The sequence below is a fragment of the Phyllobates terribilis genome, unplaced genomic scaffold (assembly GCF_046119375.1).
Source record: "Phyllobates terribilis strain yellow unplaced genomic scaffold, ASM4611937v1 Scaffold_3__8_contigs__length_932513732, whole genome shotgun sequence".
In the NCBI taxonomy this organism is placed as follows: Eukaryota; Metazoa; Chordata; class Amphibia; order Anura; family Dendrobatidae; genus Phyllobates; species Phyllobates terribilis.
In genome coordinates, this window is record NW_027362763.1 from 419,670,148 (window position 1) to 419,694,061 (window position 23,914).

Consider the following 23,914-nt stretch of genomic DNA (forward strand, 5'->3'; position numbering starts at 1 on the left):
TTCCTTCAGTTACAGTAAAGATTTGATATGTTTTTGCATATGATATTTTAAACTAACATAAAAATTACTTCCAAAACAAAAAGTATTTACTCTTGCACACTGCTGTAAAATTGGCTTACACATGCCATGTGTATAAACATTTAATATTTCATATTTTAGTATTACTTTTATACTTCCTATTAAAAACTGCAGAAAATCTATCTCTATATTTGTCTAACACAATTATTTTAGATCTTAAAGCCAAAAGTAAAATAAGACAATAACAACCTTAATAAATTCAGATTTAAAAAATAATGTCATTTTCTGGCCCCATAATATACATTACTATAATGTATATCTGTTTATTAGTTCTAACCTGTTTTGATGTTTTGCAGACTGTACGATGGTAGGCAACCAGTGATTGCAGTTCTAGATCCAGCTATTATTAAAACAGTTTTGGTGAAAGAGTGCTACACTAACTTCACTAACAGACGGGTAAGTATACAGCAGAGACATTTAAAATAAAAAAATGGCACTGATTTCATGCATTTTTCATGCCTTTTTTACAAGCGTTTTTGTTGTCTTTTTTTAAATTATTTTTCATTTTAAATATGCACGTTTCCTTGCTATTTTTCATGTTTTCTATAGAAGCTTATAGGAACATGTCATAAATCCTTAGCCAGCACATGCTGGTGATGGAGAGAGGGGCAAGTATCAGTCTACCTTTTGTATCTGTCAGATTTCTAGTTCTCTACGAGCCAAGGTGTGCCTACTGTGAGACTCGGTAACTATCAAGCTAGTTGCCTCCCTGCTAGTAAAATAGCTGAACTGACATCTGTGTATGCCTGCACCCCTTCTGCCATCTCTGAGAGAGGGATCACTCTACCACTATATATTATATTTAAAGGGTACATCATCATGATCTACAAACTAAGTAACAACCTTCCTGACATAATTATTGTTAATATGTCATAATTTACTAATGGTATTTTAATTGTAGCAGTAGCTATAGTATGTTGGGAAATTAGCACTAATAGATACCAATAACTATAGCAATATTTTTTAGATTTATGCACAAAAAAAGCTTAGTGTGCCTTTAAACTGTATCAGTTATTCTTTTGCTTTATCATTATTAGGCCATCAATAAATGCAGATTTTTTTCAGATTTGTGGCAAATTCCCTTACAGTACAATACATGTATTAAAGGTTTTTTAAAAAAACATTCAGCGGAGACATTTCACACAGAAATAGAAGAGTGCTTCAAGTTTTCAAATTCATAGTATGCTCATTATGTTGCTGAAAAGCAGCAGATTTTGATACATAGAATGAAATCCGCAACAAATCTGCAATACAAAGAATTAGCATGAATTGGCATGGATCAGACAAGTACTAATTTGGGGGTGGAGTAGTGGCCTTCACTCTGTAGGAAAAAAAATCCCATCTGTTGTCTGTAATTTAACATTAAGCCATTAATTTGATTGTTTAAGAAATATTAAAGTTTTATATGTCTCCCCTCCATTTTTTAGATTTATGCCTGGTTTTGGCTTTCCAAATAATGCACCAAATATTCACTATGAACAAGGCTAAAAATTGTACTCTGATTATTTATTATAGAATTTGGGACCCAAAGGCCCCATGGACTCTGCAATAACAATTGCTGCAGATGAACAATGGAAGAGGATTCGCACAGTTCTCTCACCTACTTTCACCAGTGGGAAACTCAAAGAGGTAACCAGCAATTTTTCTGAATGGCCTACTTTTTCATTTCCAAATTAAAGGGAAGCTTTCAGCCGATTCATACTGCCCATACCACAAGCTACATGAATCAGAGCACAACTGCACAATTACAGCCAGGGAGTTTTTTCTCTAAAACGCTATGAGAGACCTGTTAATCATCTGGAGCAGCGCTGGGTGAAGCTCTTTGAACTTCAACGTTTCAGAGAAAAATATATCTTGTTGAAATCTTGCAGCCTGGCTTTGATTTATGAACATGTGGCTTGGGCAGCATGAATCAGCTGACAGCTTCCCTTTCAATGGTTATTCCCATCTTCATAGATTAAGTCAGATAGTGCTTGCACAAACAAGTACTTTTTCCATTTACTGTAAATTTTGCAGCAATTATTAAGCTATTAAATAGATGTTGTCCCCTTTGCTAATTGGCTTAGATACTTTTTTAAAAAACAAACTGTACTTTAATTACCCTCCCCGGGACCAGCACTGTGTCTTTACCGCTGCCCGGTCACTGTTGTATGGCTGCAGCTTAAGAACATTCACTCATGATAATCTTTCAGTGTAAATGCAGGGCAAGGCTTAAAGAGCATATACTAAACCTCAAGCACTCCATTATTCTACTCTTTACTAGCTTTATTATTATGCTTTTATAAAAGCTTCATGAAATGTCATTGGAAAATATGCTGCATAAAAAATCTTATATTCAGATGTTTCAGATCATGAACCACTATTCAAATACACTTGTACGAAATATCCAGGGTTATGTGGACAAGGATGAGTCATGTGCCATAAAAGAGTGAGTCTGTTTTTAAACGTTTTTAAAAATTATTTATTTTTTACTTACACTTAAAGGGGTATTCAGCTGAATAAGAGCTGTAGTTCTTAGCAACAGCCTCTAAACAGCGTTCTACTATGTACAGTACAGTACTGTTTACATACAGCCACCACCAATAGTGATAACAGCTGGTCTTTGGATGCCCACCAGTCTGATATTGATGACCTACTGATGACTTTTGGATAGACTACCAATATTAAAATGGTGAACAATCCCTTAAATGCATTAAATATAAAGTGCTAATAGTTTATTTTTATCAATTAACAAAATGCAAAGTGAATGAACAAAAGAAAAATCTAACTCAAATCAATATTTGGTGTGATATTTCTTCAAAACAGCATTAAATCATCTATTCTTCTACATACTTGCACATGGTTCTTGCAGGAACTTGGCAGAGAAGTTGTTCTAAATATCGTGGAAAACTAACCACAGGTCTTCATTGGATGCAGGCTTATCCACATCCTTCTGTCTCTTTATAAAAATTTCTCTTAGAAAAAGATAGTAGCATGATCAATATAATAGTATATGACTAAGAAATTATTATAAATTATCATTAGATGCTACCCAATGTCAGGACTATAATGGACAGATCGTCATAGACAAGGATATGAACCAAGAGAGAAAGAACGATCAAAAGTCCAAGATATGTTTCAAAAGATTTATAATAATTTTATTAACAAAATTCAATTGCAGGTTGAGAAAACGGAAAAGTGCATATGTGCAGTTCAATTGTGCATGGAGCGCACGGACAAGGAGCTAATACAAAAACCTATATATATCGACAGGTATCTTCACAGTGGTACGCTGTACTGTGAGTTTATTAATACCCCTTCCATTATAGCCGGTGGAATTGGTATCAGACATCATCCAGGCATGAGTGACTAGAGTCGAGAAGTAACAAAAGTTCTACATAATGGCAAACGTTGTAAATAGCACAATACCTTAAAATGATCACAAATGTGGAAGGGGGCTCCAAACTTCCAGTGCGTCCTTCTGTCTCTTCATGTAATCATCCCAGATTGACTCAATGGTGTTGAAATTATGGCGCTGTGGGGGCCACATCATCACCTCCAGGACCCCTTGTTCTGCTTCAGAATAAATTTAAAGCCAGACACCTTCCTGAGGATAGTGTATGTATCTTCCTGCATTTCTCAGCTGTAAAGATACCATTATTTCTTGACCAAATTCTCAACTCCATTTGCTGAAATGCAGCCCCAGACTTGAAATCAACCTCCACCATGCTTCAATGTTGCTTGCAGACAATCATTATCGTACCACTCTCTAGCCATTTGGTATACAAACTGTCTTCTGTAACAGTCAATTCCTGGAAGTGATATTTTCCCCACAGAACCTTGATCTCAAAATCGTCGAGTCTGTCTGGGATTACATGAAGAGACTGAAGGATTTACACAACCTTACATCCACAGAAGATCTGTGGTTAGTTCTCCAAGATGTTAGTAAAAACCTTTCTGCCAAGTTCTTTCATATACTGTGTGTTGTGTAAGTGTACCTAGAATTATTGATACTGTTTTGAAAGCAAAGTGTGGTCAGACTAAATATTTACTGGATTTAAATTCAATTTTTGTTAATGTATATACATGTTGTTAATTGATAGATTTATTTTTAATTTATTTTTATTTATTTATTTTACTCACTTATATAGCGCCATTAATTCCACAGTGCTTTACAGACATTATCATCATCACTGTCCCCATTGGGGCTTACAATCTATATCTCCTATCAGAAAACTGGAGAACCCGGAGGAAACCCATGCAATCATGAGCAGAAACCCATGCAAACTCCTTGCGGCTGTTGTCCTTGGTGGGATTGAACGCAGGACCCCAGCACTGCAAAGCAACAGTGATAACCACTGACCACTGTGCTGCCCTAGACAAAAATAAACTATTAGCACTGTCTATGTGTGTGAGTGTATATATATATACAGTACAGACCAAAAGTTTGGACACACCTCATTTAAAGATTTTTCTGTATTTTCATAACTATGAAAATTGTACATTCACACTGAAGGCATCAAAACTATGAATTAACACATGTGGAATTATATACTTAACAAAAAAGTGTGAAACAGCTGAAAATATGTCTTATATTCTAGGTTCTTCAAAGTAGCCACCTTTTGCTTCGATGACTGCTTTGCACACTCTTGGCATTCTCTTGATGAGCTTCAAGAGGTAGTCACCGGAAATGGTTTTCACTTCACAGGTGTGCCCTATCAGGTTTAATAAGTGGGATTTCTTGCCTTATAAATGGGGTTGGGACCATCAGTTGTGTTGTGCAGAAGTCTGGTGGATACACAGCTGATATTCCTACTGAATAGACTGTTAGAATTTGTATTATGGCAAGAAAAAAGCAGCTAAGTAAAGAAAAAGGAGTGGCCATCATTACTTTAAGAAATGAAGGTCAGTGAGTCCGAAAAATTGGGAAATCTTTGAAAGTGTCCCCAAGTGCAGATGCAAAAACCATCAAGCGCTACAAAGAAACTGGCTCACATGAGGACCGCCCCAGGAAAGGAAGACCAAGAGTCAACTCTGCTTCTGAGGATAAGTTTATCCGAGTCACCAGCCTCAGAAATCGCAGGTTAACAGCAGCTCAGATTAGAGATCAGGTCAATGCCACACAGAGTTCTAGCAGCAGACACATCTCGTCAACAACTTTAAGAGGAGACTTTGTGCAGCAGGCATTCATGGTAAAATAGCTGGTCTGGGGTACAGGCGGGCCAGTCCATAGCTTCAATGCCTTCATCTTGCAGGAACTGCTGACCCACTCCAGCCACATGAGGTCTGGCATTGTCCTGCATTAGGAGGAACCCAGGGCCAACCGCACCAGCATATGGTCTCACAAGGGGTCTGAGGATCTCATCTCGGGACCTAAAGGCAGTCAGGCTACCTCTGGCGAGCACATGGAGGGTTGTGCGGCCCTCCAAAGAAATGCCACCCCACACCATTACGGACCCACTGCCAAACCGGTCATGCTGAAGGATGTTGCAGGCAGCAGATCGCTCTCCACGGCATCTCCAGACTCTGTCATGTCTGTAACATGTGCTCAGTGTGAACCTGCTTTCATCTGTGAAGAGCACAGGGCACCAGTGGCGACATTGCCAACACTGGTGTGTTGTGGCAAATGCCCAGCGTCCTGCATGATGTTGGGCTGTGAGCACAACCCCCATCTGTGGACGTTGGGCCCTCATACCACCCTCATGGAGTTGGTTTCTAACCATTTGTGCAGACACATGCACATTTGTGGCCTGCTGGAGGTCATTTTGCAGGGCTCTGGCAGTGCTCCTCCTGTTCCTCCTTGCACAAAGGCGGAGGTAGCGGTCCTGCTGCTGGGGTTTGCCCTCCTACGGCCCCTTCTACGTCTCCTGGTGTACTGGCCTGTCTCCTAGTAGCGCCTCCAGCCCCTGGACACTACGCTGACAGACACAGCAAACCTTCTTGCCACAGCTCGCATTGATGTGCCATCCTGGATGAGCTGCACTACCTGAGCAACTTCTGTGGGTTGTAGAGTCTGTCTCATGCTACCACGAGTGTGAAAGCACAACCAACATTCAAAAGTGACCAAAACATCAGCCAGAAAGCATTGGTACTGAGATGTGGTCTGTGGTCCCCACCTGCAGAACCACTCCTTTATTGAGTGGGTCTTGATAATTGCCAATAATTTCCATCTATTGTCTATTCCATTTGCACAACAGCATGTGAAATTGAATGTCAATCAGTGTTGCTTCCTAAGTGGACAGTTTGATTTCACAGAAGTTTGATTTACTTGGAGTTATATTCTGTTGTTTAAGTGTTCCCTTTATTTTTTTGAGCAGTGTATATATATATATATATATATATATATATATATATATATATATATATATATATATACAGTTGAAACCAGAAGTTTACATACACTATATAAAAATACACATATGCATGTTTTTCTCAATATCTGACATGAAATCAGAATAGACTTTTCCCATTTTAGGTCCATTAGGATTACCATCATTTTTAATTTGCCAAATGGCAGAATAATGAGGGGGAGAGAATGTTTTAAGGCATTTTTATTACTTACTGCAAAGTCAAAAGTTTACATACATTTCATTAGTATTTTGTACCATTGCCCTTAAACTGAATGACTTGGGTCAAACATTTGGGATATCCTTCCACAAGCTTCTCACAATAGTTGGTCGGAAATTGGGCCCATTCCTCCTGACAAAACTGGTGTAACTGATCCAGGTTTGTAGGTCGCCTTGCTCGCACCTGCCTTTTCAGCTTTGCCCATAAATTTTCAATAGGATTGAGATCAGGGCTTTGTGATGGACACTCCTAAACATTGACTTTGTTATCCTTAAGCCACTTTGTTACCATTTTGGCAGTATGCTTCGGGTCATTGTCCATTTGGAAGACCCATTTCCGCCCAGGCTTTAACTTCCTGTCCGATGTCTTGAGATGTTGCTTCAGTATTGCCACATAATCTTCTTTTCTCATGATGCTATCTATTTAGTGAAGTGCACCAGTCCCTCCTGCTGCAAAACAACCCCACAACATGATGCTGCCACCCCCGTGTTTCACAGTTGGGATGGTGTCCTTAGGCTTCCAAGCTTCTCCCTTTTTTCTCCAAACATAACGATGGTCATTATGCCCAAAAAGTTAAATTTTAGTTTCATCAGACCACAGGACATGTCTCCAAAAATGAAGGTATTTGTTCCTGTGTGCATTTGCAAACATTAATCTGGCTTTTTTATGTTTCTTTTGGAGCTATGGCTTATTCCTGGCAGAGTGGACTTTCAGCCCATGTTGATACAGTACTCGTTTCACTGTGGTTATTGACACAATCTTACCAGCTTCCACCATCATCTTCACAAGGTCTTTTGCTTTTGTCCTTGGGTTGATATACACATGTCGGACCAAAGCACGTTCATCTCTGGGACACAGAACCCGTCTCCTTCCTGAGTAGTATGATGGCTGGACATTCCCATCTTATTTGCACTTGCGTATAATTGTTTGCACAGATGACCGAGGCACCTTCAGGTATCTTGAAATTGTACCCAAGGATTAGCCAGACTTGTGCAAGTCCACAATTCGCTTCCTGATTTCTTGGCTGATTTCTTTAGACTTTCCCATGATGCTACACAAAGAAGCAGTGTGTTTCAGGTTTGCATTAAAATACATCCACAGGTGTGTCTCTTATTAACTCAGATATTGACAAACAGAAACTTCCAAAGGCATGACATCATCATATGGGCAGTCGAGAATTGTTTAAAGGCATAATAATCTTAGTGTATGTAAACTTTTGACTTTGCAGTAAGTAATAAAAATGCCTTAAAGTAATGATGGCCACTCCTTTTTCTTTACTTAGAATTTGTATTATTCCAAGAAAAATGCAGCTAACAGTCTATTCAGTAGGACTATCAGCTGTGTATCCACCAGACTTCTGCACAACACAACTGATGGTCCCAACCCCATTTATAAGGCAAGAAATGCCACTTATTAAACCTGACAGGGCACACCTGTGAAGTGAAAACCATTTCCAGTGGCTACCTCTTGAAGCTCATCAAGAGAATGCCAAGAGTGTGCAAAGCAGTCATCAAAGCAAAGGTGGCTACTTTGAAGAACCTAGAATATAAGACATATTTTCAGTTGTTTCACACTTTTTTGTTAAGTATATAATTCCACATGTGTTAATTCATAGTTTTTATGCCTTACACACACACATATATATATATCTATATATATATATATATATATATCTATATATATATATACAGTACAGACCAAAAGTTTGGACACACCTTCTCATTTAAAGATTTTTCTGTATTTTCATGACTTGAAAATTGTACATTCACACTGAAGGCATCAAAACTATGAATTAACACATGTGGAATTATATACTTAATAGTGTTGAGCGAGCACTAAAATGCTCGGGTGCTCGAAGCTCGGGCTGAGCTCACTGTGATAGTCGGGTGCTTGACCCGAGCAACGAGCCCAATGTTAGTCTATGGGAGACCCGAGCATTTTTGCGGCGGCACCCCCGTCAGTCTGTAGAAAGCCTAAAAAGTGCCCAAAACGATAGTGACAGTGCTCAAAAGACATGGGGACAGCATGGGCATTGCCCCAGGAAGCATTTCTGACCCCCAGGTCACTGCTGTCAACAACGTGGTCAGAGGTATTAAGCCACTTTTACGGGCTCACAAGAAAACATTCAAAAACGAAACTGAAAGTGCTTTCCTGTGAAATATGTTAACGAACTTCCCTTCCAGGGTAAAGACTTGTGTATAAGGTAAAATAAATAACTAAACACAAAAATACTCCTCCACACCTTGGACTATGTTCACAAGTAGCATTTTTTATGCGTTTTTGCACTTTTGTATTGCTTTCAACCGTGACAAATGCATTCACCGGGAAATGTCATTTTAACATTTTACAATCTTATCTTGCCATGTGCTGTGTGACACATGCATACAGTGCTGAAAAGACATTGGAACAGCATGGGGAAGACCTCTGGAAGCATCTCTGACACCCAGGTCACTGCCTAAAAGTGTGCCCATCAGAAGTGATCCTTGCCGCATCAGAAGATGCAGACTTGAAACTATCCCCGTGCAAGTCCTTCTCCCAGAGCAATGTTCAATTGTACCTCCCCCATTCCTTGCAATGCAAGCGCAAGTATGCAGCCTACCACCCACCCACCCCCAGGCTGCAATACCGTACTGCTAGCTTGCTTGCACTTGAAATTGGGCCTTTTAGGCATGTGGAGGCAGACGCCGGCCACCATGTCATGGCTGAGTCGGCGGCCTGGTATCCATACTCAGTCCCCAGCCACTCGGCGGCCGGGTGTCCGCGCTCGGTCCCCAGCCGCCTGGGGGCGGCCAGGTGTCCATAAACGGTCCCCAGCCACCCCTATTTCTCCGCTGAACTTCCCCCACACTTTTCTTAGCCTGGCCTGCTTTAGGGCAGCATTGGACGAGCCCACCAGAGAACCAGACTCCTCCGGTGGGCCCTGGCTTCTCCATCAGGGGAGTTGAGAGTGCCAAGGTGAAGAGCATGATGATGATGATAGAAGTTAGCATCTGCTTTGTTTTCTTGGAATGCAAGCGTAAGTGTGCAACCTGCCACCCACCCACCCCTAGGCTGCAATACCATACTGCTAGCTTGCAGTTGAAATGGGGCCTTTTAGTTTGGAGTAGGCCGAAGCTGGCCACTACCTCATGGCTGCTTCGGCAGCGAGGTATCCATACTCAGTCCCCAGCCGCCTGACGGCTGGGTGTCCACGCTCGGTCCCCAGCCGCCAGGGGGCGGCCGGGTGTCCATACTCGGTCCCCAGACGCCCCGCGGCCGGGTGTCCACACACGATCCCCAGCCGCCTGGGGGCGGCCGAGTGTCCATAAATGGTCCCCAGCCGCCCCTATTTCTCCGCTGAACTTCCCCCACACTTTTCTTAGCTTGGCCTGCTTTAGGGCAGCATTGGACGAGCCCACCTGAGAACCAGACTCCTCCGGTGGGCCCTGGCTTCTCCATCATGGGAGTTGAGAGTGCCAAGGTGAGGAGCATGATGATGATGATAGATGTTAGCATCTGCTTTGTTTTCTTGGAATGCAAGCGTAAGTGTGCAACCTGCCACCCACCCACCCCCAGGCTGCAATACCATACTGCTAGCTTGCACTTGAAATTGGGCCTTTTAGTTTGAAGGAGGCCGAAGCTGGCCACTACCTCATGGCTGCTTCGGTAGCGAGGTATCCATACTCAGTCCCCAGCCGCCCGGCGGCCGGGTGTCCACACTCGGTCCCCAGCCGCCAGGGGGCGGCCGGGTGTCCATACTCGGTCCCCAGCCGCCCCGCGGCGGGGTGTCCACACACGGTACCCAGCCGCCCCCATTTCTCCGCTGAACTTCCCCCACACTTTTCTTAGCCTGGCCTGCTTTAGGGCAGCATTGGATAAGCCCACCAGAGAACCAGACTCCTCCGGTGGGCCCTGGCTTCTCCATCAGGGGAGTTGAGAGTGCCAAGGTGAGGAGCATGATGATGATGATAGAAGTTAGCGTCTGCTTTGTTTTCTTGGTGGTCAGCATTATGGCACATATCCTACATCCTCCGAGGATTGCTGGATGTTTTCCTGCTACTATCCCAGTTCTATGACTCCCGTTTAAACAAAGCTTCAGGTGTTGAATGATGGATGAGGTGGTGGCAAAGGAGAAAGAGCAGGAGGAACAGGGACCATTCACATCAATATCAGGCCAGTCAACCACACATGTCTTGTAGGATATATTTCTGTACCAAAAGGAGCGGTTCGGCTACACAGTTATAGGGCATACAGTGAGTCCAATGCCTACCAAAAATTTCGAGGCACTCCAATGCCCCTTGGAAGTGACTTGGAGGTCAGAGGGCCTTAACTAAACCGTTTTTTCCATTTACAGCAACTGGGTCTCCTGTGCACTGTTGGCCTAAGCAGTGAATGGAAGGCTTTCCAAAAATTATGAGGAACTGCAATGCCCCTTGAAACAGACGTGGATTACAGCATACTAAAAACCTTCTATCCTTTATTGGGGAGTGGGTCTCCCTTAGTGTTCGCCTATGCATTGAAAAGCAAAAGCTGACTAAAATTAGGAGGAAATGCAATGCCCGTTGGAAGAATGGTGGAGGTCGCAGTGGAATAAAAAGACAATATCAATGCCCCTTGGAAGAGACGTGGAGGTCGCAGTGGAATAAAAAGACAATATCAATGCCCCTGGGAAAAGTGGTGGAGGTCGCAGTAGCTTAACAAGACGTTTTTAATGCCCCTTGGAAGAGACTTGGAGGTTGCAGTAGCTTAACAAGATGGTTTTAATGCCCCTTGGAAGAGACGTGGAGGTCGCAGTGGAATAAAAAGACAATATCAATGCCCCTGGGAAAAGTGGTGGAGGTCGCAGTAGCTTAACAAGACAGTATTAATGCCCCTTGGAAGAGACGTGGAGGTTGCAGTAGCTTAACAAGATGGTTTTAATGCCCCTTGGAAGAAACGTGGAGGTTGCAGTAGCTTAACAAGACGGTTTTAATGCCCCTTGGAAGAGACGTGGAAGTTGCAGTAGCTTAACAAGACGGTTTTAATGCCCCTTGTAAGAGACGTGGAGGTTGCAGTAGCTTAACAAGACGGTTTTTAGCCCCTTGGAAGAGACGTGGAGGTTGCAGTAGCTTAATAAGACGGTTTTAATGCCCCTTGGAAGAGACGTGGAAGTTGCAGTAGCTTAACAAGACGGTTTTAATGCCCCTTGTAAGAGACGTGGAGGTTGCAGTAGCTTAACAAGACGGTTTTTAGCCCCTTGGAAGAGACGTGGAGGTTGCAGTAGCTTAACAAGATGGTTTAAATGCCCCTTGGAAGAGCCATGCAGTACAGCATCTTAAAAACATTATTCCCATTATTGGGGAGTGGGTCTCCCATAGTCTTTGCCTATGCCTGTCAAGCAAAAGCTGCCAAAAATTAGGACGGAGGAACTTGCAATGCTGGCAAACAAGAGCCATGCAGTACAGCATCTTAAAAACATTATTCCCATTATTGGGGAGTGGGTCTCCCATAGTCTTTGCCTATGCCTTCCAAGCAAAAGCTGCCAAAAATTAGGACGGAGGAACTTGCAATGCTGGCAACACGGACCAAGGTAACCCTGGTGGTATAGTGGTGGTGGAGGCTGAGGATAAGGAGAAGAGCAAAATACAGCCGAAATGAGGAATCGTATACCCATGTGTGGGTGTGAAGCGGTGCATGGGAATACACCTCCCGAAATAATACAGTGGATTTGACTTTATGTTGCTCTTCTGTCATTTGGTGGTGATGAGAAGTCTGGCCCAATCCAGCCCTTGTTCATTTTGATAAGGGTCAGCTTGTCAGCATTGTCAGTTGACAGGCGAGTGCGCTTATCTGTTATAATTCCCCCAGCGGCACTAAAAACACGCTCCGATATCACGCTAGCGGCAGGGCAGGCCAGGACCTCCAAGGCGTACAGAGCGAGTTCATTCCAAGTGTCCAGCTTGGATACCCAAAAATTAAAAGGCACAGAGGAATCACGGAGGACGCTGGTACAGTCGGCAAGGTACTCCCTCACCATCTTTTGAAACTTTCCACTCCTTGTGAGAGTACCCCGCGCCTCAGGGCCTGTAAGCTGGGCGGGTCTCAGAAAACTGTCCCAGAACGTTGACAGTGTTCCCCTGCCTCTGCTGGTTTGGAGTTGTGTCTCTCTCGCTTGTACGCCTTGGTTGGGCAATGAACTGTGACCTCTGCCACTAGCGTGTTCAGATGGGAATTTTTTTAACAGTTCTACAGCAAGGGCCTTCTGGTACTGCCCCATTTTTGTAGACCTCTCCTCCTCAGGAATAAGAGAGTGAAAGTTCTCCTTGTAGCGGGGGTCTAAAAGTGTCACCAACCAGTAATGACTGTCACCCAACATTTTGACAACGCGAGGGTCACGGTTAAGGCAGCGTAACATAAAGTCAGACATGCCTGCCAGACTGGTAATGGGCAAGACTTCCGTGTCCTCACCAAGATGACGACTGACCATGCTCTCCTCCTCCTCCTCCTCCCCCCTATCCTCAGGCCACCCACGCTGAACCAACGGTATGACAGTTGTACAGGTACTACCGTCTACAGCTCTTGATACCAGCTCCTGTTCTTCCTCCTCCTCCTCCTCTCCCTCATTGTCCCCCAATGCACGTTGGGATGAGATGAGGCTGGGATGTGTGTAATCGCCCGCTACAGCTTCTTGATCCATCTCATCATACTCTGGCTGCAATGCCTCCTCTTTAATTCTCTGCAGAGAGCGTTGCAAAAGACAGACAAGTGGGATGCTGATGCTAATGATGGCGTCATCGCCACTCACCATCTTGGTGGACTCCTCAAAGTTTGTCAGGATAATACATATGTCAGACATCCAGGTCCACTCCTGAGGTCTTATGTGTGGAGTCTGACCTGAATATTGATGGCCTTGTTGCAGCTGGTTCTCCACAATTACTCTCTTCTGCTCACAAATCCTTTGCAACATGTGGAGGGTAGAGTTCCAACGTGTGGGGACATCACACACCAGTCGGTGTGCCGGAAGTTGCAAATGCTGCTGCAACACAGCAAGGGCGGCAGAAGCTGTAGCCGACTTGCGAAATTGAGCTGACAGGCGGCGTACTTTGACGAGCAGATCTGGCAACTCGGGGAACGATTTAAGAAACCGCTGAACCACGAGGTTAAGCACATGAGCCAGGCATGGTACGTGTGTGATCTCGCCTCGCCTCAGAGCTGCCACCAGGTTACGGCCATAGTCACACACGACCATGCCTGGATGTAGGTTCAGCGGTCTCAGCCACAGATCTGCCTGCTCTTTCACAGCTGTCAACAACTCACAAGCAGTGTGAGGTTTATCACCTAAGCTTATGAGTTTCAGCACGGCCTGTTGCCGCTTGGCTGAGGCAGTACTGAAGTGCTTCCAGCTTGTAACTGATGTGGTGATATCTGAGATGGAGGCTGAACATGAGGAGGAGGATGATGCGCAGGAGCTGTACACTGTGGGGGCAACTCTGACTGACATAGGGCCCGCAATCCTCGGTGAGGGGAGGATGTGTTCCGTCCCAAGGTCCGACTGGGTCCCGGCTTCCACTATGTTTACCCAGTGTGCCGTCAGGGAGATGTACCGTCCCTGGCCACAAGCACTTGTCCACGTGTCTGTTGTCAGGTGGACTCTCCCAGTAACTGCGTTGTTGAGGGCATGGCAGATGTTTTGGGACACGTGCTTGTGTAGTGCGGGGATGGCACACCGAGCAAAATAGTGTCAGCTGGGGACCGAGTACCGAGGGACGGCCACCGCCATAAGGTTGCGGAGGGATTCCGTCTCCACCAGCCTAAAAGGCAGCATTTCCAACGCTATCAGTCGTGAAATGTGCGAATTTAGGACTGTGGCCTGTGGGGCGTTGGCTGCGAATTTGCGCTTTCGTTCAAAGCTCTGGGATATGGACAATTGAACGCTGCGGTGGGACGTGGACGTGGACGTTGATGCTGTTTCTTGAGAAACTGCCATAACAAGTGAAGACTGAGAGGAGGGGGCATCTTTGCATGCAGTATGGACAGGGGATTGCCTTGCACGCACAACAGGGGGTTCTATCACACGCACTACAGCGGAAGAAGCAGTGGTGACACCCGCTGACACTGGTCGTGGACCCCGGGGTTCGCCCCACAAAGTCGGGTGCTTTGCTGCCATGTGCCTGATCATGCTGGTGGTGGTCAGGCTGGTAGTTTTGTCACCCCTGCTGATGCTGGCATGGCAGGTGGTACAAATGGCCTTTTTGGGGTTATCAGCAGAGTCTTTAAAAAAATTCCAGACTCTGGAAGACCTACCGGTTGTACTAGCAACGTCCCTCGTGTTGGTGTTACGGGGAACTGTTGCCCGCCTTCTGTTGCCCACCACACTGCTTCTTCCTGCCTGTTGGGGTACTCTGCCTCCCTCCCCCTGTGTGCTGCTGGCCTTGCTCTGCGTGTCCTCCTGCCACGTTGGGTCAGTTACTAGATCATCCACCACCTCCTCCTCTTCCACTTGGGCACCACGATCCTCCTCCTCACTTCGTGGCAATTGTGTCTCGTCATCGTCCACCTCTTGTGACAAATTGCCAGCGTCGACTTCCTGTGGCCGTGGCTGTTGAAATATTTGGGCATCGCTACATGGGATCTCTTCTTCCACCACTTCAAGCGGAGCAGGCGAGGTGCACAAATATGGAAATGGACCAGTGAACAGCTCTTCAGAGTGTCCAAGTGTGGGATCAGTTGCTGTCTGACGACACTCGGCATGGTGGGAGGAAGGAGCATCAGGGTGAGGAGGAGTATGCGGTCGAGACTCACGGCTACTAAAACTTGACCGTGTGGAAGACAGACCGGAGGTGGTGGTGCCCAGGTAACTGGAAGTATTATCTGCTATCCAATTAATAACCTGTTCACACTGATCAGTTCGCAATACTGGTGTTGTAGTGTGCTTCCCTAGTAATTCGGTCAAGAAGTCGGAGCGAGGAGATGTGGCTGTTGGTTGTGGCACATTTTCACATTGGCCACGGCCCCGTCATCTACACGCACCATCACCAGAACGTCCAGTTCCACGTCCCTTGCCACACGCCTTGCCCTTTGTAAATGAATTAAAATAGCTTACACTCGCACTATCAATGGAAAAAGGGTAAGAAAAAAGAGATTAGAACCGTGGAAGAGGAAAACCACAGTTCTATTTGTCTGGCCTACACCAGAATCTTTTAAACAGATATATTTGTGACTGAACAGACAGGGAGACACTATTACTGTTTTTTTTTACGGCAAAAAATGCAAAAAGCAGGATAATACAGAGATTTGACCCATGGAACTGCAAAACCACAGTTATAGTTATGTGGCGTACACCAGACTCTTTTAAACAGATATATTGGTGTCTGACCAGTCAGGGAGACACTATTACAGTTTTTTTTTTACGGCAAAAAATGCCAAAAGCAGGATAATACAGAGATTTGACCCGTGGAACTGCAAAACCACAGTTATAGTTATGTGGCGTACACCAGACTCTTTAAACAGATATATTGGTGTCTGACAAGTCAGGGAGACACTATTATAGTTTTTTTTTATGGCAAAAAATGCCAAAAGCAGGATAATACAGAGATTTGACCGGTGGAATTGCAAAACCACAGTTATAGTTTTGTGGCGTATACCAGACTCTTTTAAACAGATATATTGGTGTCTGACCTGTCAGGGAGACACTATTACAGTTTTTTTATGGCAAAAAATGCCAAAAACAGAATAATACAGAGATTTGACCCGTGGAACTGCAAAACCACAGTTCTATTTTTCTGGCCTACACCAGACTCTTTTAAACAGATACAGTGCCTACAAGTAGTATTCAACCCCCTGCAGATTTAGCTGGTTGACACATGCGGAATTAACTTGGCATTGTGACTTTTGTACTGTAGATCAGCATGGAAGTGGGAAATGCACTGCAGCAAATTTTTTTTTTTTTTAAAACGTAAAAAGTTAATTCAGAGTGTCATTTATTATTCAACCCCTCAAACCACAAGAATTCTGTTTGGTCCCCCAAAAGTATTAAGAAGTAGTTCAGGCACCAAGAATAATGAGCTTCACATGTGTGGATTAAAGATCTCTTTTGCCAGCCTTTTCTGACTATTTAAGACCCTCCCCAAACTTGTGAACAGCACTCAGACATGGTCAACATGGGAAAGACAAAGGAGCATTCCAAGGCCATCAGAGACAAGATCGTGGAGGGTCACAAGGCTGGCAAGGGGTACAAAACCCTTTCCAAGGAGTTGGGCCTATCTGTCTCCACTGTTGGGAGCATCATCCGTAAGTGGAAGGCTTATGGAACTACTGTTAGCCTTCCACGGCCAGGACAGCCTTTGAAAGTGTCCTCCCGTGCCGAGGCCAGGCTTGTCCGAAGAGTCAAGGCTAACCCAAGGACAACAAGGAAGGAGCTCCGGGAAGATCTCATGGCAGTGGGGACATTGGTTTCAGTCAATACCATAAGTAACGTACTCCACCGCAATGGTCTCCTTTCCAGACGAGCCCGTAAGGTACCTTTACTTTCAAAGCGTCATGTCAAGGCTCGTCTACAGTTTGCTCATGATCACTTGGAGGACTCTGAGATAGACTGGTTCAAGGTTCTATGGTCTGATGAGACCAAGATCGAGATCTTTGGTGCCAACCACACACGTGACGTTTGGAGACTGGATGGCACTGCATACGACCCCAAGAATACCATCCCTACAGTAAAGCATGGTGGTGGCAGCATCATGCTGTGGGGCTGTTTCTCTGCCAAGGGGCCTGGCCATCTGGTCCGCATCCATGGGAAGATGGATAGCACGGCCTACCTGGAGATTTTGGCCAAGAACCTCCGCTCCTCCATCAAGGATCTTAAGATGGGTCGTAATTTCATCTTCCAACAAGACAATGACCCAAAGCACACAGCCAAGAAAACCAAGGCCTGGTTCAATAGGGAAAAAGTCAAGGTGTTGGAGTGGCCTAGTCAGTCTCCTGACCTTAACCCAATTGAAAACTTGTGGAAGGAGCTCAAGAATAAAGTCCACATGAGACACCCAAAGAACCTAGATAACTTGGAGAAGGTCTGCATGGAGGAGTGGGCCAAGATAACTCCACAGACCTGTGCCGGCCTGATCAGGTCTTATAAAAGACGATTATTAGCTGTAATTGCAAACAAGGGTTATTCCACAAAATATTAAACATAGGGGTTGTATAATAATTGACCCACACTTTTATGTTTAAAATTTAATAAAATTCAACTGAGCAACATAACTTTTTGCTTTGTAAGATTTATGCTTCTGTTCATAAAACCTACTCTCGTTTGCAGTTTGAAGACTCTAACTTATTTGCATCTTATCAAACCAGCTAAATCTGCAGGGGGTTGAATACTACTTGTAGGCACTGTATATTGGTGTCTGAACAGTCACAGACACACTCAATTTTTTTTTGGGGGGGGGGGGGGGGAATGCCAAAAGGTTAATAAGACGCGTATTTGGACAGTCTGACTGAGGGAAAAAAAAATACAGGATTTAGATGAAAAAAAAAAAAATTTTTCCTGGCCCCTGAGACCGGGGTGATAAGTCTAGCAATTTGACCAACAGGAGCACACAGGACTGTAATGCAGCGTTTGCTGGTATAACCACTTTGTCTCCTATACAGCCTGCCTGCCTGATATCTGGGATGGATATTAGTCCTGAGAAGGACTGTTTGTTTGATTTGGCAGCCTTTAGAAACCCTACACTACCTATTTCGCACTATATATCTCTCCCTAACTCAGCAGCACTGACCCTACACTGGCTGATCCGGAGCGACTGTGTCCAAGATGGCGGCGCCCAGTTTTAAATACTCGAGGTGACGCTGTGCGGCCAGCCAATCACTGTAATGCCCACAAACAACATGGCTGCGGCATTACAGTGACTGGCTGGCAATCCCTGCATGTTCATTGGCTCTGTAAAGAGTGCCAAACGTGCAGGGCGGAGACCCGAGCTCCCACACGAGTAACCCGGAAATGCTCGGTGCTCGCCGAACATCCCGAGTAGCATGATGCTCGGGCAAGTAACGAGCAGTGTCGAGCATGCTTGCTCAACACTAATACTTAACACAAAAGTGTGAAACAACTGAAAATATGTCTTATATTCTAGGTTCTTCAAAGTGGCCACCTTTTGCTTTGATGACTGCTTTGCACACTCTTGGCATTCTCTTGATGAACTTCAAGAGGTAGTCACCGGAAATGGTCTTCCAACAATCTTGATGGAGTTCCCAGAGATGCTTAGCACTTGTTGGCCCTTTTGCCTTCACTCTGCGGTCCAGCTCACCCCAAACCATCTCGATTGGGTTTAGGTCTGGTGACTGTGGAGGCCAGGTCATCTGGCGTAGCACCCCATCACTCTCCTCCTTGGTCAAATAGCCCTTACACAGCCTGGAGGTGTGTTTGGGGTCATTGTCCTGTTGAAAAATAAATGATGGTCCAACTAAACGAAACCGGATGGAATTGCATGCCGCTGCAAGATGGTGTGGTAGCCATGCTGGTTCAGTATGCCTTCAATTTTGAATAAATCCCCAACAGTGTCACCAGCAAAGCACCCCCACACCATCACACCTCCTCCTCCATGCTTCACGGTGGGAACCAGGCATGTAGAGTCCATCCGTTCACCTTTTCTGCAAGACACAAAGACACGGTGGTTGGAACCAAAGATCTCAAATTTGGACTCATCAGACCAAAGCACAGATTTCCACTGGTCTAATGTCCATTCCTTGTGTTATTTAGCCCAAACAAGTCTCTTGTGCCTGTCCTTATCAGTGGTTTCCTAGCAGCTGTTTTACCATGAAGGCCTGCTGCACAAAGTCTCCTCTTAACAGTTGTTGAAGAGATGTGTCTGCTGCTAGAACTCTGTGTGGCATTGACCTGGTCTCTAATCTGAGCTGCTGTTAACCTGCGATTTCTGAGGCTGGTGACTCAGATAAACTTATCCTCAGAAGCAGAGGTGACTCTTGGTCTTCCTTTCCTGGGGCAGTCCTCATGTGAGGCAGTTTCTTTCTAGCGCTTGATGGTTTTTGCAACTGCACTTGGGGACACTTTCAAAGTTTGCCCAATTTTTCGGACTGACTGACCTTCATTTCTTAAAGTAATGATGGCCACCTATTCAGTAGGACTATGCATTCCAGGATTGGGGGTGAGGGGTGCCATGCATACCAGGATTGAGGGTGAGGGGTGCCATGCGTACCAGGATTAGTGGTGAGAGGTGCCATGCATACCAGGATTGGGGGTGACGCGTGCCATGCATACCAGGATTGGAGGTGAGGGGTGCCATGCATACCAGGATAGGGATGAGGCATGCCATGCATACCAGGATTGAGGGTGAGGGGTGCCATGCGTACCAGGATTGAGGGTGAAGGGTGCCATACGTACCAGGATTAAGGGTGAGGGGTGCCATGCATACCAGGATAGGGATGAGGGATGAGGGGTGCCAAGCATACCAGGATTGGGGGATGAGGGGTACCATGCATACCAGGATAGGGATGAGGGTTACCATGCATACCAAGATAGGGATGAGGGGTACCATGCATACCAGGATGAGGGATGAGGGAGCCATGCATACCAGGATGAGGGATGAGGGAGTCATGCATACCAGGATGAGGGGCGCCATGCATGCCAGGATTGGGGATGAGGGGTGCCATGCATACCAGGATTGGAGGTGAGGGGTGCCATGCATACCAGGATTGGAGGTGAGGGGTGCCATGCATACCAGGATAGGGATGAGGCGTGCCATGCATACCAGGATTGGGGGTGAGGGGTGCCATGCATTCCAGGATTGGGGGTGAGGGGTGCCATGCATACCAGGATTGAGGGTGAGGGGTGCCATGCGTACCAGGATTAGTGGTGAGAGGTGCCATGCATACCAGGATTGGGGGTGACGCGTGCCATGCATACCAGGATTGGAGGTGAGGGGTGCCATGCATACCAGGATAGGGATGAGGCGTGCCATGCATACCAGGATTGAGGGTGAGGGGTGCCATGCGTACCAGGATTGAGGGTGAAGGGTGCCATGTGTACCAGGATTAAGGGTGAGGGGTGCCATGCGTACCAGGATTGAGGGTGAGGGGTGCCATGTGTACCAAGATTGGGGGTGAGGGGTGCCATGCATACCAGGATAGGGATGAGGGCAGCACATAACAGGATGGGGGAAAAGGATTGGGGAGCACAAATACCAGGATGGGGGCTGCACAAATACCAGAATGGGAGACCATATACCAATAAAAATGCTCTCCACCCGGGCGTAGAACGGGCTCAATAGCTAGTATATATATATATATATATATATATATATATATATATATATATATATATATATATAAATAGCAACACAGTCCTAATGTTGTGGGTGCAATACTTCCGCAAGCATTCAGCCAAGAAGCCTCCAAATGTAGAAAAAATAGACTGGAAGCAACACTCTAATGGAAGTCAGTGAAGAAGTGGACTTATTCACACAGATACAGTACATGCTACATTTCAGCTCCTCATCTCAAGCTTTTCTCAAGCAAGCATGAAGAGCTGAAACATTGTAGGTACAAGTGCTTCTCACTAAATTAGAATATCATCAAAAAGTTAATTTATTTCAGGTCTTCAATACAAAAAGTGAAACTCATATATTATATAGAGTCATTACAAACAGTGTGATCTATTTCAAGTGTTTATTTCTGTTAATGTTGATGATTATGGCTTACAGCCAATGAAAACACAAATGTCATTATCTCAGTAAATTAGAATACTTTATAATAACAGCTTGAAAAATGTTTTTAAAATCCGAAATGTTGGCCTACTGAAATGTATGTTCAGTAAATGCATTCGATACTTGGTCGGGGCTCCTTTTGCATCAATTACGGCATCAATGCGGCATGGCATGGAGGCGATTAGCCTGTGGCACTGCTGAGGTGTTATGGAAGCCGAGGTTGCTTTGATAGCAGCCTTCAGCTCGTCTGCATTGTTGGGTCTGGTGTCTCTCATCGTCCTCTTTGTAGCATCGGCGTCTCTGCCCCTGTCAGGCAGAGACGCCGTTCCCCTCACCGCCGCGGTCCTGGTCTGGCGTCTTCCTTCCTACCTGCTGCTGCGGGTGCACGCAGCTTCCCGGGCACTGTGCTTAGGGCACGCGCGCTCCCTCCCTCTTAAAGGGGACTTCCCCTATATAAGGCACCTCTTCCAAAATGGAGGTGCCTGTGCAAGGTTTTTGCTCTGTGTGCTAACTGTTGCTTCAGCCCTCAGATCCCGCTGCCAGTCGGTCCTGCCGCCAGTCTGACTTCCAGTCCAGTCCGCCAGTTTGACTACCAGTCCAGCCCACCAGTATGTCTATGGGCTTGCCAGCCTGCCTACCCGGAGCCTTTACCTGTTACCTGTCTCCGCCAGCCTGACTACAATCCAGCCCGACAGTCTGCCTACGGTCCAACCTGTCAGTCTGTCTATGGGCTTTGCAGCCTGCCTATCCGGAGCACTTACCCATAACCAGTCGTGCCTGCCATCCTGCCTACCTGGAGGCTCCTGCCAGTTACCTGTCGTGCCTGCCAGCTTGCCTCCCTGGAGGCTCCTGCCTGTTACCTGTTGTGCCCGGTTGCCTACCCGGACTACCTAGACCACCCGTCTGCCTTCCTGCCGTGCTTACCCGCTGTACCGGTCAGCTCCTGTCATCTGACTCGTGGGAGTCACCTGCTCTCATACAAGGTCTGTCCCAGAGTAGCACCTGGTTCACCTGCCCGGTCCCTCCCTGGTTCACGGAGTCGACTAAGCCGCTGTGCGACCTTGGTCAGACCATGTAGGCACCTAGTGATGCCCCTCTGGCCCCTCCATGCACCGAAGCACAGAGGTTCCACCACCCGGACCCGTAACAGTTTGCACAGGCCCGTAACACTCTTGACAATACCCCACAGATTCTCTATGGGGTTAAGGTCAGGTGAGTTTGCTGGTCAATCAAGCACTGTGATACTGTTGTTTTTAAACCAGGTATTGGTATGTGGCGCCCCTGAGGGTTCAGTCGCCACAGAGGTACTGCACCTGACCCAGAGGTGTGGTGTCTCCTTTTCTCAGGTAAGGAGGGAGTTCTGCCCGGGACCCCAACACCCGCATTCAACACTACACTACTCCAGGCCGGCTGGAAGGGCATTATGCACTTCTTCTGCTGCCCTGTCCCTGGCTATAGTGGGGGGAACCAAAGAGTGGGGGAACCGGTAGTGGGTGCGGGTGGAGGATGCAGCACAGGGGAGCACTTTTATAGGAGGTATATATAAAGGGAAGCCATCTTAGGGTAGCAGGAAGACTTGAGGACAGTCAGTCAGTGAGAAGTGAGGAGAGGAGGGGAGCAGAGTCTCTTTAGGAGCTCTGCTCCAGAAGTGGGGCCTAGTAAGAGAGGCCCAGGAGGGGAGCAGAGGAGAAAGGCTCCGGTAACATAAGGGATCCCAGGGGGTGCGGTGAGTGCAGGACGGCACCCGTATGCCCGAATCTGCCGAGTGTCAGAGGGATCAGGCCGCAAGAAGGGAACCGGTCCCTGGACCAGCCGTGTTACTCCAGGTCTCGGCTGGAAAAACCGGAGGCTTCTGCACTTCCATGGTGCAGTTGCCACAGCCTCATCCTAGTCGCCGTGAAGGGCATCAAATAGGTCCGGCAGCTTCAGGTTGCCCAGAGGGACTTCAGAGCACCCGATCGGGACTTCGTGTGGGGAAGCGCAGGGCAGGAGGGAGAAGACCCAGCGCGGGAAGTCGGTCTAGAAAGGAATATACAAAAGCGGGGTCCCGTCAAGCGCTCCTGATATACTTGAGAAAGTGCTGAGCCCCCTGTCTGGTAGATGCAGTGCGACGCGGGAGGCTGACACCCGTACAGTGTACCTGAGGAACTTAAACAGAAGTGTGAGTAAACTCGGATGACTGCACTCCACTGCCTCTGTCAGTTATTTCAGCTGCGCCATCTCTCTCTTGCACTACAAGCCCCAGCATCACCACCAGTCATCCTACACTGCCCTGGGGCCCGCTCCACCTGTGGGGAGCTGTTCCAACCCAGCTGCCCTATCAACCGCCCCAGAGGTCTGAACCAGCGCTGGTACCTATTACCAGAAACCACAGGTGGCGTCACGAACACTTCCTAAGAACTACAAATCCCATATAAATATTTCCCCCCTTTTTGTTGACCGCCCTGGGCCACAGACCGGGCCGCCGCCACTGTGACAGATCCCTCCCCCGGCATCTATCGGCCCGGCACCAAGTACCCCACGGCCCTGGGGGCGCGTCATCTCTGGCGTCACGAACAGGATATGTGATCAGCCCGTTATCAGCGGGTATTGTGCGCCTAAAGAACTGTTTTTCCACA

The 23,914-nt window shown here is 46.3% G+C and overlaps 1 protein-coding gene across 2 annotated transcripts in view; it reads left to right on the forward strand.

Annotated features, from left to right (window-relative positions):
* Positions 1-23,914, forward strand: part of LOC141259517 (cytochrome P450 3A9-like) — a 97,231-nt gene that overhangs the window by 37,602 nt on the left and 35,715 nt on the right. For both annotated transcript variants that reach the window (XM_073675643.1, XM_073675644.1), the window contains exons 4-6: positions 375-474; positions 1,594-1,707; positions 2,418-2,506. In XM_073675643.1, coding sequence (XP_073531744.1) covers positions 375-474; positions 1,594-1,707; positions 2,418-2,506 — 303 coding nt within the window. The remainder of the gene's footprint in view (positions 1-374; positions 475-1,593; positions 1,708-2,417; positions 2,507-23,914) is intronic.